This window comes from Sceloporus occidentalis, unplaced genomic scaffold (genome assembly GCF_023333645.1).
Source record: "Sceloporus occidentalis isolate IW3139 unplaced genomic scaffold, rSceOcc1.0.p SCAF_1, whole genome shotgun sequence".
In the NCBI taxonomy this organism is placed as follows: domain Eukaryota; kingdom Metazoa; phylum Chordata; class Lepidosauria; order Squamata; family Phrynosomatidae; genus Sceloporus; species Sceloporus occidentalis.
The window spans coordinates 210,717,885-210,736,074 of NW_028316981.1; the positions used below are offsets into that span (position 1 = coordinate 210,717,885).

General features: G+C 36.4%; 1 protein-coding gene across 2 annotated transcripts in view; it reads left to right on the plus strand.

The window, feature by feature from the left end:
* ZCCHC7 (zinc finger CCHC-type containing 7) overlaps window positions 1-18,190 on the plus strand; it is a 162,268-nt gene that overhangs the window by 11,480 nt on the left and 132,598 nt on the right. For both annotated transcript variants that reach the window (XM_089488735.1, XM_089488736.1), the window contains exon 2: window positions 1,343-2,031. In XM_089488735.1, coding sequence (XP_089344861.1) covers window positions 1,359-2,031 — 673 coding nt within the window. In that variant the 5' untranslated portion in view covers window positions 1,343-1,358. The remainder of the gene's footprint in view (window positions 1-1,342; window positions 2,032-18,190) is intronic.

Here is an 18,190-nt window from a genome sequence, read left to right on the forward strand (position 1 = left end):
GAGCATCTCTGAAACCCCAGTGGATACCAAGGGACCATTGTCTAATGTTGAAAAGGTTGATTTGTATTGTCTGCTTACCTTTTCATAAATTAAAAAAAAACTCAACGTGGAAATTGCTGAAACTTTTAAACTGTTTACTATATATACTCAACTATAAGTTAATAAGTTTTTGGGCCCAAAATTATGGATTTTGATGTAAGTTGAGGAAAAGCTTAGGGATATGTAACAAAGGATGTAAAGGATTAAAGACAGGAAAATAATGCCAAAGTACACCCAAACATTCAAAAGGGCCAGAAGTGGTGCTGCAGCAAAGAGAGAAGAAGTGGTTGGTGCTTCTTTTAGTTTTTCCTGGAACGGACTAAGCTCTCGCCTTTCACCACTTTACTCAGAGAAGGGGATGATTCCTATTTTGATAAAAGTTAAGCTACATTATTTATACTGACCCCTGGATAAGTTGACCCAGGATTTTAGAGTCGATTGTTTTGACTAACATTTTTAGTCTTATACATGAGAATATATAGTATTTAGTCTGCTTCTTTTTAAAGTGCCCAGAAACATCTTGTGCCCTTAGTTGGGATTAATTATCTGACTGGGTTCTATTAGTAGATTATTTTTGGTTTTATTTTAATTTTTAAAAGCATGAGTTGTGTATAGATAGGTGAGAAAGACTATTTGGAAAAATTTTAAAAAAAGAAGAACTGCAGATTTTCTTGAAAAAACTTCCTGGCTGGGGAAACTTTATTAGGATCCAAATCTCAGTCCTCCCAGGCTATGGTTCCCTCTGACATAATGGAATCCAGAGACTTTATTTCAAGGAGCTCCCATTGGTTTCAGTTTGTAGGAAATAACTTAGGTCAGCCCTAACCTTGGCCTAACTTTGCGCTGGCACAAGGGCTGTTTCTCTGGGCTGAATTGGAATTGGATGTGACATAACCCATCTCCTCTTCTGCTCCACCCTTTCCACCTTTCCCTTTTGGTTCTTTGACCAGCCAATCTCAGCCGTTGTGGTGACTGATCTCTGTCAGTTGATCTCTGAGATAAGCCAGCAGAAGAGGATTATGTCACCAAATGGTACAAATGCTTTGTGCCTCATGCCATCTAACCCATTCCTACCAGCCTGCCTTTGAATTAAGATTGCACTGTTAATCTGTAGTCCATTCTTTGCACTCTTCCTGGTAGTAAATGTCTTTTGACAGAGAAGGACTTGCTTTTGAGTAACTATGCATAAAATTTGCTGTTAAAATGAATGGGATCTGTACATTTTAAAGGTTGTTGTATATGTGTTACTGACCCTTTCATCTGTGCTTGCTTCACATAATTAATTGTTGGTTTTTGTTTTTAGAAACAAAATAATTTCCATGATGTTGGGAGAATATGATAATATAGAAGCAATAGAAGATGAACTCTACTGTGAAGATTCTTCCAGTGAAACAAGTATTGATAGTGAAGTAGAATTTCATCTTTACAGTCAAGTCCATTATGCACAAGACCTTGAGGATATCAATGGACAAGAAGAAACTAAAGAAACTCTACCTGTACAGATACAGAATTCAGTGAGTAAACATGATCAGGGAGGCAACTTTATTGTCATTTCAGACAGTGAAAATCATATTTCTGATAATCCAGATATCATCACCTTATCTGATACCCCTGATGAAGACAGCGTTTACAAAAGCAAATTCCAGAAGCCAACAACATCAGCAAAATCTTCCAATTTTTCTGAGCCCATCTCATCAAAATCTCCTAGAGATCCTTCTCATGTTACCCAGAATTCAAAGCAACAGGCTACTTCAAGAAGGAAGAACAGGGCTAATCAAAAGTCCATCTCTTTTCACCGTGATGGTATTCATATGATCCATAAGATCTTAGTAATAGAAGACAGCTCCAATGATGAGGATGCAGATGATGTGAAGAGTATACCCTCTGAAAGTGATAATTTGGAGAAATGGATGCTGTTGGGAGGTGACAAAGATGACAGAGATGATGACATTCTCTTAAACCTCGAGGGCTGTGGAACTTCATCTAGTGAAGGTTAGTATATTTTTGTGAATAACAACTTGAAGTAGAGCTATGAAAAAGATTTGCCTGTCGTAATAGAAAAATGAGCTACAACTAGTTAATAGTTGTATATTACTAATTACTAGATTACCAATAAATGATGTTCGTGTTTACAAATATTTAATGATGCTGTTCTTTGAATATGGCATGCAGGGCAGCAAGCATGTTTATTTCAAATTGGAAGGTGTGTGCGGCTTTGAAATCCCTAACATCTTTAGAAATAGTCAAATGATAGTAGTGAAAACCTAGCTTTAGTGCTTTATTTTATGCACTCTCCTATATGTATCTGCCACTGTTTTGTTCTGGGGATGTGAAAAATCCATCTGTCGCATTCTAGAGTTTCTCACTTTTCCACCAAAATGTTCATTGCATCCCATTCTGTACTTATTTGTATATGGATTTTTTAAAGTAAAAAGTACACATTAATTTTTTAAGAGTGAGTATTGTTTGTTACTTTGACTAAAGATATTTATATATAAGTACATTTTCTTTCTCAAATGAATCGCAAGTTTCACAGGTTCCTTTACAGAAATGTAATTACCAAAAAAAAAAGTTCTTTACTGTTTCTGTCCTCATCAATTGAACGAGGTGCCACTGGATTAGATCCATGGGTGGAAGCTTCTTCTGATTGATTTTGGGCATCCCAGCCTCTACTGCTGTCCTTATTCAGTTAGGTTTCCAGGCCAATTGCTTATCCCAAATCTGTATCCAACCCACTGAGTTCAGGCTGCTCTCTGACTGAAACTGACTGGGTTCAGTGTTCAAAGATACACTGAATATAACACATGTGTATGTTCTGGAGGACTTGAAAGACTGTCTTGAATACAATATATTAGGCATAGTCTATATTGTTCTATATTGCTCATAGCTTGACAGCAGAGAGAGAGCTAAAATGAACAGTACTGTGACTGTATTAAAATTAACTGTTGTGTCAGTCATCTGCCTTATTGAACGAAAAAGTTTAAAACCCACCTACACCTAAACAGATTACATAAAAGTGCTGAAGAGTTTAAAATGGAATGCATCATAATGCATCTTAAAAACAGATATGAGAAATCTCAACATCCATTTTAGTGTCAAGGGTAAATCCAAGATTCAGCCAAGACTACTAGTAAAACTCAGGTTTTCAACTGCATCCATGATGCTTTTAATAACCATGATCAGTAAGGGTCTAACAAAAATATGGGGCGTCAGCTTCCAAGCACCTCATCCACATCCTCTGGTTCAGCAAACTGAAAAATATCCATTAAAAACTTGAAGAGATGTATCCCAGGGTGACTTTTTCAGGCACATTTGCTGGGTACATGTGAGCAGGTCTTCTCAGTGGCTGCTCTGAGGCTGTGGAGTACTCTTCAATGCTAGGTTGCCTCCTCCTCTGTTGTCCTTCCCCTGACAGGGGAAGAAACACTTTAGCACTAGTTTTAAGCAGATTTTTGGCAGTTGACTGGTTGCTGTGGAAGGGGGTTTTAATGGATAGATGCTGTGCATTTTTATTGATTTTAATTTCTTTTAATCCAGTTGTATTTTAAGTATATGGTTTGTTTAACTGTATTTTAATATTGTGAGTTCTTACATTTTTATCTGTACTTTTAAAAATAATCATGTTAACTCCCTTCAGTTTCAAGACGTTTTAATTTTGATAACTCACTTTAGTTTTTAGGAAGAAGATGGGATATAAATACAGTCAAATAAGATGAAGTGAGTGTATCCATCTTTGCTCCTGTTAAAATCATTACATCCAATTCACTGCATATGAGAGGTTTTCTCAGCAGGAAGGTTGAATCCTTCACAGTGGGCCATTGAAGGGTTCTGCATCTGATGTTTTAGATTTGTTTGGGGCTGGCTTTTCATCACCTGAAACACTCAGGATGCTAGGGAAGAATTGTGTTTCAGGTCTGAGATGTCTGTTGAAATCTAGTTGTCTGGTGGTGCAGCTCCCCCCCACCCAGAAATTCTGTGTTAAGATAAGGCATGTGGAGATTGTGCACTTTGTTTAAAGTGAAGTTATGCCTTAAATTGTCAAAATTTGGGAGTGCAGTAATGATATTAAAATACTGCCCATGGAGTTTCAGAGCAGGCCACTGGAGCCCCAGACCTACAGGCATTGCCCACCCTTGTTATACAACAAAGCTGCCACTCTCCTGTGTCCACAAGCCATGATTTTTTTCTGTAGTTTTTAGCCTTGTGGACATACTGGGGAGAGGTCTACACCTCCTTCTTTGATGAGCTAGATATTGGTTGCACAAACAAAGTTGGTGATTTTTTACTGTGTAAGTTAATTGCAAATACGGTACACTCATCCCTCCACATTCACTGGGGCTAGGGGCACAAGGACCCCCGTAAATGGGGAAAAAACAAATTACAAAAACACTATGTTTTTACCTGAGAGAACACCTCTCTAGGAATCTCAGGGTCCTCCAGTTGAACTCTGTGGTCAACACCTGCCAGACATTGACCACAGAATTGTGCTGGAGGAGCTACAAACGCCTAGTGGAGTCTTCTCTCTAGGACTCTCTAGTTGCATTTTTGGTTAAAGTTGACCATAGAACTGCTCTGGAGGACTTAGAAATTCCTAGGGAGAACATATTAATAAAATCTGTGAATAATCAAATCCACAAAAGTCAAAGCCACAAGTGTGGAGGGACAATTGTACATCTCTGTTATTTGTCCTAACTTCAGTAAGAACACACATGGACTTGGAATACAGTCAACCCTCCATAGCCACAGATTCTTTATCCACAGATTCAACCATCCGTGGCTTGAAAATATAATATATAATAAATTCCAAAAAGCAAACCTTAATTTTGCTATTTTACATAGGGGTTGCCATTTCACTGTGCCGCTGTAATTAAAGGGACTTGTGTGTCTATGGATTTTGGCATCCATAGTGGGTCCTTGAACCAAACCCCAACAGATACCATGGCTCCACAATATTATCAAGGTTGGAGGGCAGGCTGAAATGGAACGCAGTACACATATCCTTAACATGGCTTTCCTTGAATCAAAAGTCCTGCCACCACCATTCCTTCCTTTGGGTATTATTACTTTAATGGTTTCCCCTCTTTCTCTGAACTTTAGTTTTTCCTTTCATTGCACCAGTTGTTGGCATATCCATCCAGCTGCACCTGATACATTCTGTTGTTGTCTTTATATACAGACGTTCCTTATAATTGTAATTTATATTACTAATAAAAATTTAAATATCACCGACAGTAACAAATAAAGCCCAGATGTGTTTGACTGTCGCTGGGATTGAGGGATTTTCTACACTTCTAGCTGTATATTAATTGCCAATTTTGTGGTCATAGTGTGGTCAAGAACACAAAGCCTTATTTCCTTTTTCCAAGACCTAGCACTTACCTGCTACTACTCTCAAAGAAAAAGCTCCTATTGTTCAGTGGCTGGAAGTGAGTAACTGCTGGTGGCTACTCTGTTGGCTCTTTCTAGACCAATAATTGAAAGTTCAGGGGAAGTAATGGTTAACAAAACAAAACTACTTCCCTCAACTTCCAGCTGACCCAGCTATTACACTGATTCCCAGTTGCTTCTTCTCAAAGATAGAAAATCCCCTCCAGTCCCTTAACCACCTCAAGACTGAGCGAATGGGCTGTGAATAGACTGATTCACCATGTGTGAGTTTTCAGTGGCAACATGCTGTCTGAAGCAGGCATCTGAAAGAAATCCTGAACCACCCTCATAGAAGTTGCTTCTGCTGTAGCAGAACATCAAATGGGGCTAACAGGGCTGATTCTCCAAGCCACTTGCTAGTTTATCTCGTGGCCTCAAAAGCAGCAGACAAGGCTCAGGAGATGAAAAGATGTTCACCCTATCACACCCTGCATCATTCTATCAGCCCTTTGTTGGATTTGGACAAAATAACCAACTGTGGTTAATCAAAAGAAGGAAGCAAAAATTGCTCAATTCTTTGTGGCTGCACTTGTGGGGCACAGGGAGTGTCTATTGAGTCCAAAGCTTACCATGTCTCACTCTTTTCGTGATAAGCCATGGTTTATTGTGATACCCAACACAGCCCAGAACAACATATATATTGTGATCTAAATCTAATTTTGTAAGATTTTATATAGATAACTGCTACATAAAAGTTGGGTTGGATAGTTTTATCTAATGACTGTTTGTATCACTTTTCAAAAAATCAAGAATCTGTACTACTGGTCTCCCTATTTTTAATTTTTAAGATTAATACTATGTTTAGTTCTCTAGCACTACAATCTATCCCTGAGGCTAAATGCTACTAAGTCTCCTTAGAAAAATAACTACTAGTACTATTTCCTCTATCTAATTAATTAGTTAATTTTATTTATATACCGCTATTCCAGAGATCATAGCGGTGAACAGCAAGTAAGCTAATTTGCAAGTAAGCATTCCTGGATCTAGAAAAGAGATCCAGGAGTGCTAGATCTCGTTTACTTCAGAAACGTATAGTTTATTTTGGACAGCTTTTAAAAATGTAATTGTTCACTAAAAAGGAAGCAGACAGATTTGGATATTAACTTATTCTCACTAATATTGAACACTCTAAAGCAGTGTACCATGGATCTCACAGTGTTTTGTAAACAGCATTGAAATTGCATTGCATTTTGGGGCAATTGTTTGAGAACCCCATTAGAAGCTCATAGAAGGAACCTGCATAACAGCTTGGGTTGGCATTTTAAGAATGCTTTTAGAAAAAGACACTGTATTTAGATAGTTAGACTAGTTTATCTGTTCTTAATGCGTTGCTGCCACTGTTGCTTGTCCCAGCACTATTTGTTCTAGTATTTCTGACATCCTGGTAATTTGGGGAGGAAATCATATCTGATGTCAGTTTTGTTTCGGAAGCGGTATGCAACTAAATAGACAAACAAAAAATGTTTTCAGAATAACGTTTTGCTCTATTGAAACCATTTTGTTGTGAGGTGTGTGTTTTTTTGCAGTTGCTTTTAAAAAACTGCTTTGTTTGGCAGAGAAAAACCAAGTGTCATAGTTTGAGAGGTGGTTTTTTCGTGCGTGTGTGTGTGTGTGTAGGAGAATGAAATTGTAAAGTGTGCAAGATGTTTTCTACCTACACATTTTTCCATGTCAGATGAGGGGTTTTAGTCAAAAACAGTGTAACCAAAAATAATGAATGTGAAGAGCAGATTGTGTAGATAGTTACTGATTATGTAAGCAGATGTGTTTGAAGAGCTTTTCCTGCTGGTTATTACTTTAGAAAATTGAGAAGGAGCCTTTGCATGGATTTTTATTTTAAATAAATACATGATGTGTTTTGAATCTGTTTGGTTTTTTTTAATCTAATGGCAGTGCATTTTGCTAATATGTATTTTAATAATAAATTAAAAAGAGAAATACATGCTTCTGAAATAGATCTGGAACAGACCTGTAAAAGTAGCTAGTCATTTTAAATACAACTTCTGGCTGAACCTAACAGAGCTTGGTATGTATATGGTATTTATACAACATACAGTGAAGCTTTTAGGCATGCTCAGTGTTATGGAGACCAAATGTGCCTTCTGTAAGAATTCACCTTATGAATATTAACGTTACAACTTCAAATGCCTATGAAACAAAACCTTAAGAGCATGGAAGAGAAAAGAAGAACACTGAATTTCAGCCTGCTTGGAAAATAGATTTTCAGTTGAAAAGCATCTACTTCCTTTGCTTTTGTGTTCCCTGTAAGAATTTGAATCTGATCTCTTTAAAATATAGACATATCTAATATAGAGCTATATTTTGTAAAGGTTGTATGTGTTTGTTACACAGGATATTGTTCCTACTATTGATCCAGTAGGATAAACATTTATAAATGGTCTTACTATTATTTCTTGTGTGTTTCATGAAACTAATACCCTCCCTAATTGGAAAGGCAGCGTTAAATATTCTTACCTGAGTAAATAAAAGGGCTACTCTTGGTTAGAATAGAAATCCAATTTTATGTATGTTGCTTTCTGTTCCTGTTCAAATTTTTACATTGACTCATTCAGAGGAAAAAAATGTGTATAGTAGTGGTTAGCTGATGCATAATTCCAAAAATAGAATTAGATGTGGAATTCAGAATACATTTATCATCATTTTAATTTAATTTAATTTATTTTTAAAATTATAATGTTAATTTAAGGGGGAAAAAACCTAAAGTCCTTTAAATAGTTATTTTACTAAATGTTTTGCTACATTTTGCTAACACTGTTGCAAGTCTGAGTAATTTTGAATTATTAATTCCTCAACTAATGTTCATTAGGCAATAGGAGAAGCTGATTTTTGTCCCAAACATTTTGATTTTGGGGGTGAAATTTCATCTTGTAGGGTAAACAGTTTCTTGTCTTTTGAACCCTAAATCCCATCTAATAATAATAATAATAATAACAATAACAATGATACCATTAATTTGAGCGAGCCCTTTAGGAGCAGTTGTGCTCTTTGAAGTAATTTATGTAGTTATGTGTATATCCTGAAAATAAAACCCTGAATTTTGTAGAATCACAGTAATTGCTGCTTCTTAACTAACAGTAATTGCTGCCTAGGTGTATATCAAGATAAACAACCATTTTAATATGCATACTTGTACAATGAAATCTCATGTAAATGCCCTGTTATTTAGAGTTTTCACTGTGTTTCTGTCCATTCTTTCTAATAATAATCATTATTGGCATATCTCCTAGGGCATACAGGGTGCTAGATGTCTTTTATTTTCAATGATTGTCTTTTATTATTGGTGGTCCTTTAAAATATATGGAATTTTCTTAATTCAAACCCCATTTAGTTCAAAATGAAATCTTGATTTGCTAACGTTAAGATACGTCTTTTTATATGTAAGTTAGAATTTCCAGAGGGATAAATTAACTTCAGTGTTGCAAAAGTGTGACTTCTGTACCTTCAGTGCCGTGCCACTAAACTGGTGAAAAATTTCTAAATCAAGCAGTATCCTTTGTCGTTTATAGAGAACGATGGACCTGTTTTAAATCTGGTGCTTTATTTTTTAAACTTTCCTAATTTGGGCTTCTGTTTACGGGGATGTTAACAGTCTTTAAGAGCTTTTTGTGCATTAATTATTGTATCACACCATGCACCCTGGAGCTGTAATAAGCAATGGGAATCCACCAGCCCTCGCTAGGAACACTACATGCATATGGATATTTGATTAAAGTTTAAAGAAATGTTAATCTTCTTTACAGTGGAATGTGGATACACTTGAATCTCTTGATTATTTTTAAAAAAATTAATAAAAGTAATAAAGTTCATGTGGAAATCTCTGGTGGATCTAAACAAAGTATACCTCAACACTTTGCAGTTCCTTTTATCTCTGTAAATTTCTCTGCCTATTGTAAACTTTTGCTTTAACTCATTTAAATTTCCCATTACTTTGGTTTGTGGGTGAGGTTTTCTGCAAGAGTGCCCATGCTCAAATGGTCATATATTCTGGGTGACTTTTTCACTTTCACCCTTTTCTTTATTGGTCATTATTATTTTTTTATTTAAAAAAAAAAAAGAGGGGAATCTTTCTAATTCTGTGATCAGTTTGATCTTTCTTCCTTATCCCTGCTTATTGGTATTCCTTATAAGCTAGGAAGAAATGTTCATTGTTATTTGAGATTTTAAGAATGTGTGGAAAACTACTTTTCCCTATTTTACATTAAGTTTTATGAAACCTGAAAGCAGTAGAAATGCTTTCTGCTCCCTCTTTGAAAGCATGGCATCAATAGACAATCAAACCTACTTACCAAAAACTATTGGTTATCATGAACATGCAGCGTAATAGAGTAAGAGATGTATTTTAGCATAGATGATATCCAGAACATCAGACCCCATCTTGTGTGAAACATATTGTATCTGTTAGCCTGCTAAGCACAGCAACTATGCAGCAAATATGCTTTAGCAGTGGGAAAGCAATAATGAGAAAATGCAACTCTACTTGCTGGAAGTTGCATAGTTTGTTAACTGGTATTCCAGGTGGCAAAAGGAAAGTGCCGAATCTGACTATGAGAAGTATAAACATTATAAAAGTGATCCAAAATACTGTTTCAACTAAGATGAATATCATATATCAAAAGACCCTACAGTAACATGACAGTGAATAACATGATGTATTTTAGGATGTAAAATATGAGGAAGCAATTAAAAACATGGCATTTTACTGGATTACTAGGTTTATAATTTTAAGAAGTCCTAATTCATTCTGATCTATTGTGCTGTGGCTGCCCTCCCATGATAAATTTGTGACAATATCCCCATCAGTGATGGTGTATTAAACATCTGAGTTCTTATGTGTTATGCAGTGTTTATCCTGCTCCATTTCGGTAGTTTTTGGTGGATAACAGTCATTGCAGAAGTTTAAGAAAAAGTGACAAAAGTAATCTCTACTTGCTTGTCCCTGACCATCATGTTCAAGTTCAGACAAAAGTGTGTGTGAGAGAGACAGAGAGAGAGAGCTCTTTACAGTGCACACATTATGATTCTCTTATTTAATTCAATTGTTTGGTCAAAAAGTTCTCTCCAAGGGTAATAATAATTTATCTTATTTCATATTTTCACAAGAGTCTTAATGGGACAGGTACCTACTTTTGAAACCTTCTTTTAGAAGAAGCATTCATGTCCGTTCACAGTGGGACACAGGTTCTGTTGTAATGAACTTGATGATTTCAAATAAATTAATTCATAGTCAGAGTGGTGAATCTTGGATTTATGTCTGATGCATCTTCTAAGAAGAATGCTACTCGAGGCTGAGATGTTATGGCATTAAGTAGTTCACATGCAATAATTGGCCTGGCTAACATTTATACCAAAAATTGGTATAAATAATCAATTTTCCATGTCTTTCAGTCTCTGCTTTGACAATGTTTGCTATCTTACCCCACTTCCTGCACTAAAATTAAGTAGTACAAGAATACTTGACAATTTCACTGTTATGATCATATGTCTATCAGTTATAAACCTTAACTTGCTAACAAATATTTATTAAATGAAACAGGTGAGGCATTGTACTAGCTCTCAAAGTATAATAAGGGAGATTTCACCTCAGTATACCTCTGTGTCAACTTGACTGTTCCAGTGTTTTTATTTATACTGTTTAGTATGCTATTTATTTATGCTGTGGCAAAAGGATGCAGTCTTGTATTTGTAAGGGTTTGCTTTGCTTTTTTGCTGAATACTTGCTTAAAAGTGCACATGGTATAATCACAGTATTGAAAATGAGACAGATGAGGTGAATTTCTGATAGCTAATGTCAAGAAAAGCTAACTTCAAGGTAATTTTGTTGAGTAAATTTTCAAAATGACTACCATGGGTCATAGCCTGCTATATAAATTAAAATGGAATAAATTCCGGAAAAAGGACGCATGACAAAGTTTACCACAGGCCTTTCAAATATTACCTGTGTTTTGTTCCCCACAACTATATACAGTGGGCCCTTGGTATCCACTGGGGCTTGGTTACAGGACCCCCCATGGATATGAAAATCTGTGGATGCTCAAGACCTATTAAATACAACGGCGGAGTAAAAGATGGTGTTCCTTATCTAAAATGGCAAAATTAGAGTTTTCTTTTTGGAATTTATATATTTTAAAAAGAAAATATAAAATATACTATAAATATTTAAAGAATATTTACAAATCGAGGATGCTTGAATCTGTGGATTAAAAAAATCCATGGATATGGAGGGCTGGTATAGTAGTGCTTGTATAAAGTTATAATAGCACAATGCCATTCTTCATAAAAATCCAGTCACCCAAACCAATGCATGGAAAAAGGCGTCTCTGCATGACGTGTTCTGCTTTCTCACGTGAAAATAATTCTGTAGGAATCACCTCTCCTACATTAGAGCATAGACTCATAGTACATCTGGACTAATTTGTTCATTTGGGCACACAACCTGTAACTGCAATACTGGGTTGTGGTTGTGGTGGTGGATGTGGGGATAAAGTTCACTGCAAGCCCCCCCCCCTTTCTTCTAGTCATCCTTGCACACCTCAATGCGCACAACCCACCAAACTGGCTAATTTTCCTTGGTAAAAAGACACTATTCAACAACCAACAAGTCTTATGCTGTAAATATGCTCTCTATTGTACAAAAGTAGACATTGACCATATTATGATTCAAAAGTGTTTATAATTACATGTGAATGTGTTTTCCCGTATGTACTGTGGACCCTGAAGCAAAACGAGTCTCTTGTCAAATAAATGATGCTTCTACATAGTATAGACAATGGCAGTAATGAAGAAAAACCTTGCTCTGTAACATAGCCATGGTGGTCATCATTTTATTTACCCAATGTCCACTGTTTGTCTGACATGTATGTATAACTCTGTCTTAACAGAAGAAAAAAAGTTAAAAGGATTAGATAGGGTCTGCACACTGTTCAGGGAGACAATGATAGGATATGAGGAACAACATTCAAGGCAGTTCACTGAAGCAGAGAGAAAAATCAGTTTGCATTTGTAGTATGCAAGTTCTTAAAATATTCTTATGTAAAGAGGATTGCTGACAATTTGTATAACGTTATGAGTTAAATTCTTTATGATGCTGAGCTCTTGGACACATCTCTTTCAGACATTTGAACTGACAGAAGTTGAGGGGCGGGGCGGGGGGGGAGAATGAGGACTTGCTATCAAATATAGCCTTTGTGAACAACTATTTTTCTCCTAATTTGGATGTACACCAAACTTATTTTCAAATCCTATTTAAACAGTAGATCTACTGTTGCACTTTATTCTGCATGATCTAATGATCAGATAGGATTATGAAGCAAAAAGTATTTTAAAGCATCCTGTGCCTCTCCCATCGAAAAAGTAAATTCCTTGCTACTAATAAAAATTTCTTACAAAATTTTGTCCATAAGTTTCTGTTCCTCTTTTAAAAGGATTTCTGACTTCGCGATGCAATATGAGATAATCTGTAGCTTTAATTCTGAGAATATCCGGAAACAGCATCAGCAGGTTTCAAAACGACTCTGTAATGCTATCATAAATATTTAATATGAACCTGTGTTGACCCTTTATAATATATTCTATTATATATACTTAATTTGGTTTAAGAATGAAGAACGTTTCTGCCTTTCAGTCCCCCCCCGCCCCTTGGATGTGGAAGTGACTTGTTCCCTCAAATAACTCTTTTAAACAAAATGTTATATTAAATATTTGAAGGTACTGTTGCCAACAGTTCTTGCAGGTGTTTTAAATCTAGTATTAGGTCACTACAACAACTAGAACAAAGTTTCTGTGTACCATTCTTTATTCTACCTGTCTGCAAAACGACTGCCAAATGTATGGGGCTAGCCCACTCTTTTGGAGCTGTTGAGCAGGGGGTGGCAGTGGGAGGAAATGATCTCAGAAGACTCAAAGGAATTCTTTAAACTTCTAGCAGGGCCAAGGGGTCAATGTCAGATTTAGTCATGCTGTTATTTTAGCCCAGTCGTCCAGAGAGATGGCTGAAAAGTGAGTCTTTTATTTCTTTTTTGTGTGATTATTAACAGGATTAAATGTAAGCCATTGTGTACTTAGTGCCAATTAGTTTCTCGTCTGAGAGGTTCATTATGATTTTTTTTTCAGCATTCATCTTGTAATATTTTTTTAAGCATCTGATTTGATTTGAGAGTGAAAGGAAACAATTTCAGAGCGGTGTCCTTTCTACAGTGTCGATTCTCCTTTTCCTTCTAAGTTACCAATACTTTTCCATATAAAAAGTTTTGCGATAACTTTTTGTGTGTGTGTCTTATTCTAAGAAATGCTTCCAGTGAGAGGAACTACTTATTTTCTGCCTCACACACAAAATGGAAATAGAAAAGATTTTCTTGCATTCTTGTTTATCACTTGTACACATAAAAATATTAATTTAGTTTGTTCATTTACCCTTATTTGTTGTCCCATGTCAAACAGTTTATGTACTAATAAATCAAAAGGTGCTAATTCTTACCATTTAAGCAATTTCTGATTTATAGAAACCACAACTGATACATATAATCAAAACTTTTAAAAATGAAATAATTGAATATAAAGTTAAACTATTTTAGTATTTAACCAGTATTTTGTTGATTTAAAAAAAGCAGGGCTGTGAATATTTAGTGTATGTGTATAGACATGTGCTTTAGCCTTTTTTCAGATCCAGTTCAAAATCAATTGTCTTGAAGCCATATTTTTAGTTTCCTAGTGGAAATGCGGGGTGCAATAAATGGCTTCGGGGTTGCACCTGCCCTTTCCATAGCACAAGCATTTTAAAAAGCTGCAATTCTTTCCATGTAGTAGTTTCTACTTCATGAAGACGACTACGTTTATTAAATTCAATTACTGTTTTAATTTTTATGAGACATGAAAGAGCATCAGAATTTTTCTTGTGTACTCATTTGGGTCTTGCCACATAACAGCATATTTAATGATGTCTTTGAGGGCTGAGATTATTTATCAAGTGCAGTTGTTTTTTCCATAGACTTTTTGGTTGGCTTATTTCATATTAACATTGCCTAAATGTACAGTGCGTATGTTACTTATACTTTAGAAATTAAATGTCTTGTAAAAAATTTGACCAAATGTGCACTTTTAAGCCATTTGCCTCTACTTGTTTATTTCCAGGAAAATATTGGTTGCAGTCAGGGTGGTGTTATATATCTGTTCACATTTTCAGAATTAATAGTAATGGATTATGGCTATTGTAAAATAGGAGGGAAGATGTATTTCAAAGACATTCCTTAACACTATAGTTCTCTCAATATTTAACCTACGTTTAGATTGTCAGTAGTGGAATGCTAACTTCTGTAGAGCTGCAACTTCAATCTTTCCCCTTTCCTATAGCCAAAAGATCCATTCTGTCTATACTATCAGGAATTCTTAGAAAACCAGACAAATAGAATTATGACAAAAATCCTGTACATTTATTTTTCGGAAAAATGTTTTCTGCAGACTGCAGCCTTTTTTCTTGTGTCTGTCAAATTGAAAATGGCAAGAACTACTTTGCATACCCCCAGATATAATAGTTTTATATATGTTTTCTGATCTGGATTGAATACCTCTTCAAAATATCGTTCACTAAACTGTTAGTGTGACTGGTGCCTAAACATAGCCATCTGCTAAAAGTTCTGGTTCATAATGTTACCTGTAACTAAGATGCAACTATGGTTCATAGTCCAAATTTCAAATTATTTTATAAAATATTATTTGTAGTCTCTTTCTTTCAAACTTGCAATTGTATAGAAAGGCATATAAAGAATATATCTTGAAACAATTCAGTCATCCTCAGAAGTGAATCAGTATTTACCTCCTAGTCTTAAATATTTGAATAGATGTGTCTGTATGCCAATGCTTGCATAAAGACATAGCCTATGACATGGTACTGGCACAGCAGTCAGTATACCCCACTCGAAGCAGTTATCTATTGGCATAGCAAGCTTTAATATAGAACCACATGCTAACCATGATACACATCACTTGAATTATAACAACATCAGAGAATGATGATGAATCCAATTCTAGTTTTAGAGCATTTTAGCTGTATAGTAAGAAAGGTGGAAACTTTAAGAGAAAAAGTGAATTGTAGTGTATTCAGGAAAAATTATGATCCACACATGTCATTTGATGACATTATGGATTGCTAACATGATGATGTCTGCATGATGGCCCATTATGTTGTTCCTCTTAAGTTCAGCAAAAAAGCTCCTTTAAAAACCTGCAGCCATTCATCAATCATTTGACAACATATTATTTTAATTGTAGAGATTGCATTCTAATTCTAATTGTATTCTAATTGTATAATGTAACTGAAAAAGGTTATGAAAAAATATATTTGTAAAAAAAAACTTGTGGGAAATACCATATCAACAGCTTTGTACCTAGAGCCTAGGTACAAAGCAAGTAAGGGAATACGGCCATTTTGGTGAAAAAGAAGAAAAGATAATGCAATTCTTGAGTTATGGGAAGCTCTCGGTGAGGCAGGAATTTTTTTTTTTAAAGGAACAAAATAACACCCCATACTTCCTGGTATTACCTCAGTTATTTGTATAGGTGTTTGGTCTGAAGTGGTATATTTTACATGTAGGTGTTTATGTGCATGTACTCCCTGTGTTTTGGGACTATGTATGTAATATACCAAATTGGAATTTTGTTGGGGCAGAATACAGAACTGCTTAAAATGGTTTAATAGAGACTGACTAAAAGGAAATATAACTTAATATTGTAAAGGGTTACACTTAGATTGAGCTATAGTAATATGAATGATACATCATATTAAGATATCCTTTATAGTTTATTTGCCCTCACTATACTTGAGTGAGTTGATTCTGTTTACACGCATCTTTTAAGCAAGTATAAATATATTTAATTATTGTACCAGTTACATTTATATCCAGCTCTTCTTCCCATGAATTTAAGATAGGGTGAATCTCTCCCCCCGCCACCCTTTTCCTCACAACTCTGTGGGGTAGTCCAGCTTGAGCCATATGTCTAACTGGCCCCAGTGTCACCCAGTGAGATTCATGGAATAGTGAGAAATTAAAATTAGCATCTCTCATCAAGCCCCAAAGCAGCATTCTTACAACTATAACAGATGGGCCAAGTCAAGTCACATTTTATTTGCATCGAGATGATGGCCATTGCAGTCATAACAAGTGCAATACAATTCATACCAGCTTCTCAGCCTGTTCAGTTTCTACACAATGATATGAATTCTTTGGATCAGTCCTTGGGTCAGTACTTGGAAGGAATGAATACCTTGTGCTGTAGGCTATATTTCATGGGAAATAATTCATAGCAGCATCTTCAGTATTCTTGTAGATATGAAGTGAATGAAAGCAAACAAAGAGTGTGACACTGCCCTTTGAGCATTGGATCGGGACTGGATCGGCATTCCTTGCCTAAGAAATTCCTATGAAATTCATGGGATTTCCATAAGTCAGCAGACAACTTGAAGGACCGTGCCCACCCACGCACACCTTGATAAATGTAGTAAACTGCTGGTGACACTAGGAGCCTAAACAGACTGGCGATAAACACCGGTATCAAGGCAGAGTGGAGGCATGGCAACTGCATGGCATGCGCCCTGACTCCTCCCCCATGCTACGTAATGCCACATTCTCCACTGTATGGCAGAAGGTGCCACACCGCATCTTTGGCACAGAGTTTACATGTGCTGCACCAAAGAGCCTCAGCGGCAGTTAATGCACCATTTCTGCAGTGCAGAAAGGACCCACTTTTTGCAGTTTCTTTTTGCACCCCGGAACTGCCGGGTTGGGGGCAGTTGCAACATCCCCAACCCAGCGCTTCCAGGGGCGGTGCAGAACCATCTCTTAGGAGTGGTCTGTTCAGCCCCTAGGTTCTGTGCAAATGTGCAATTGCTATAACATTTTTGATGGAAAGTTATTTTTAACAAAGTTTTAGAGCAACAAAATTTAATTGGTTCATGCTGGTGTATTTGAATCTTTTTCAGCATAACTTGCTTCTTTAACAATATGATCCTATATATGTTTACTTAGGGGCTGAACAGACCACTCCCAAGAGGTGGTTCTGCACTGCCCCTGGAAGCACCATTAAGTTACTCTCAGTTAAGGGTGCATAGCTTGCTACCTTGTTCTCTCAAAACAGAATAACCATAGGTAGAGTTTACAAGGCAGTGTGCTTCATTTGCCCCTGCTTGAAGACAAGGGACAGTTGTGACATCAACTAGTTTCTAGTTGGCCCTCTCTATGTATGTGCAAGGAAACTGTAGGTTGAACTGAGCACAGTGCTGAGAGATTTGTGGTTGATTTTTCTACTTTCATCCACAAAATGCAGCTACAGTTGGCTGCAACTTTGAATGACAAAATAGTGGAGGGGGTGGATTCATTTTGCTTTCCCCCTAAATTTCTAGGTCTAAACTTTCTCTTGTGCCTAATCTCAAAGTTGCTGCTTGTTCTGTGGCAGAAAGACATGACTTAGTTCCTGCTACTTCCACCCATTCCCGATGGAGAAAACGTCAGCCCAAAAGGAAGAATTTAGAAACAGTTTCATTGGCCTGTTACAGACTGCCAAAATAAAGCTGCTTCGGGTCTCTTTGGAGGTATACTATTTAAATGATGCACGCATCCTAAGAATCCGGAAGCTGCAACAAAGCTGCACTCCAGTGCTTCGGAATGGAGTGTGGCTTTGGCGCGACCTCCGGACTCTTAGGACCCAAGCATGA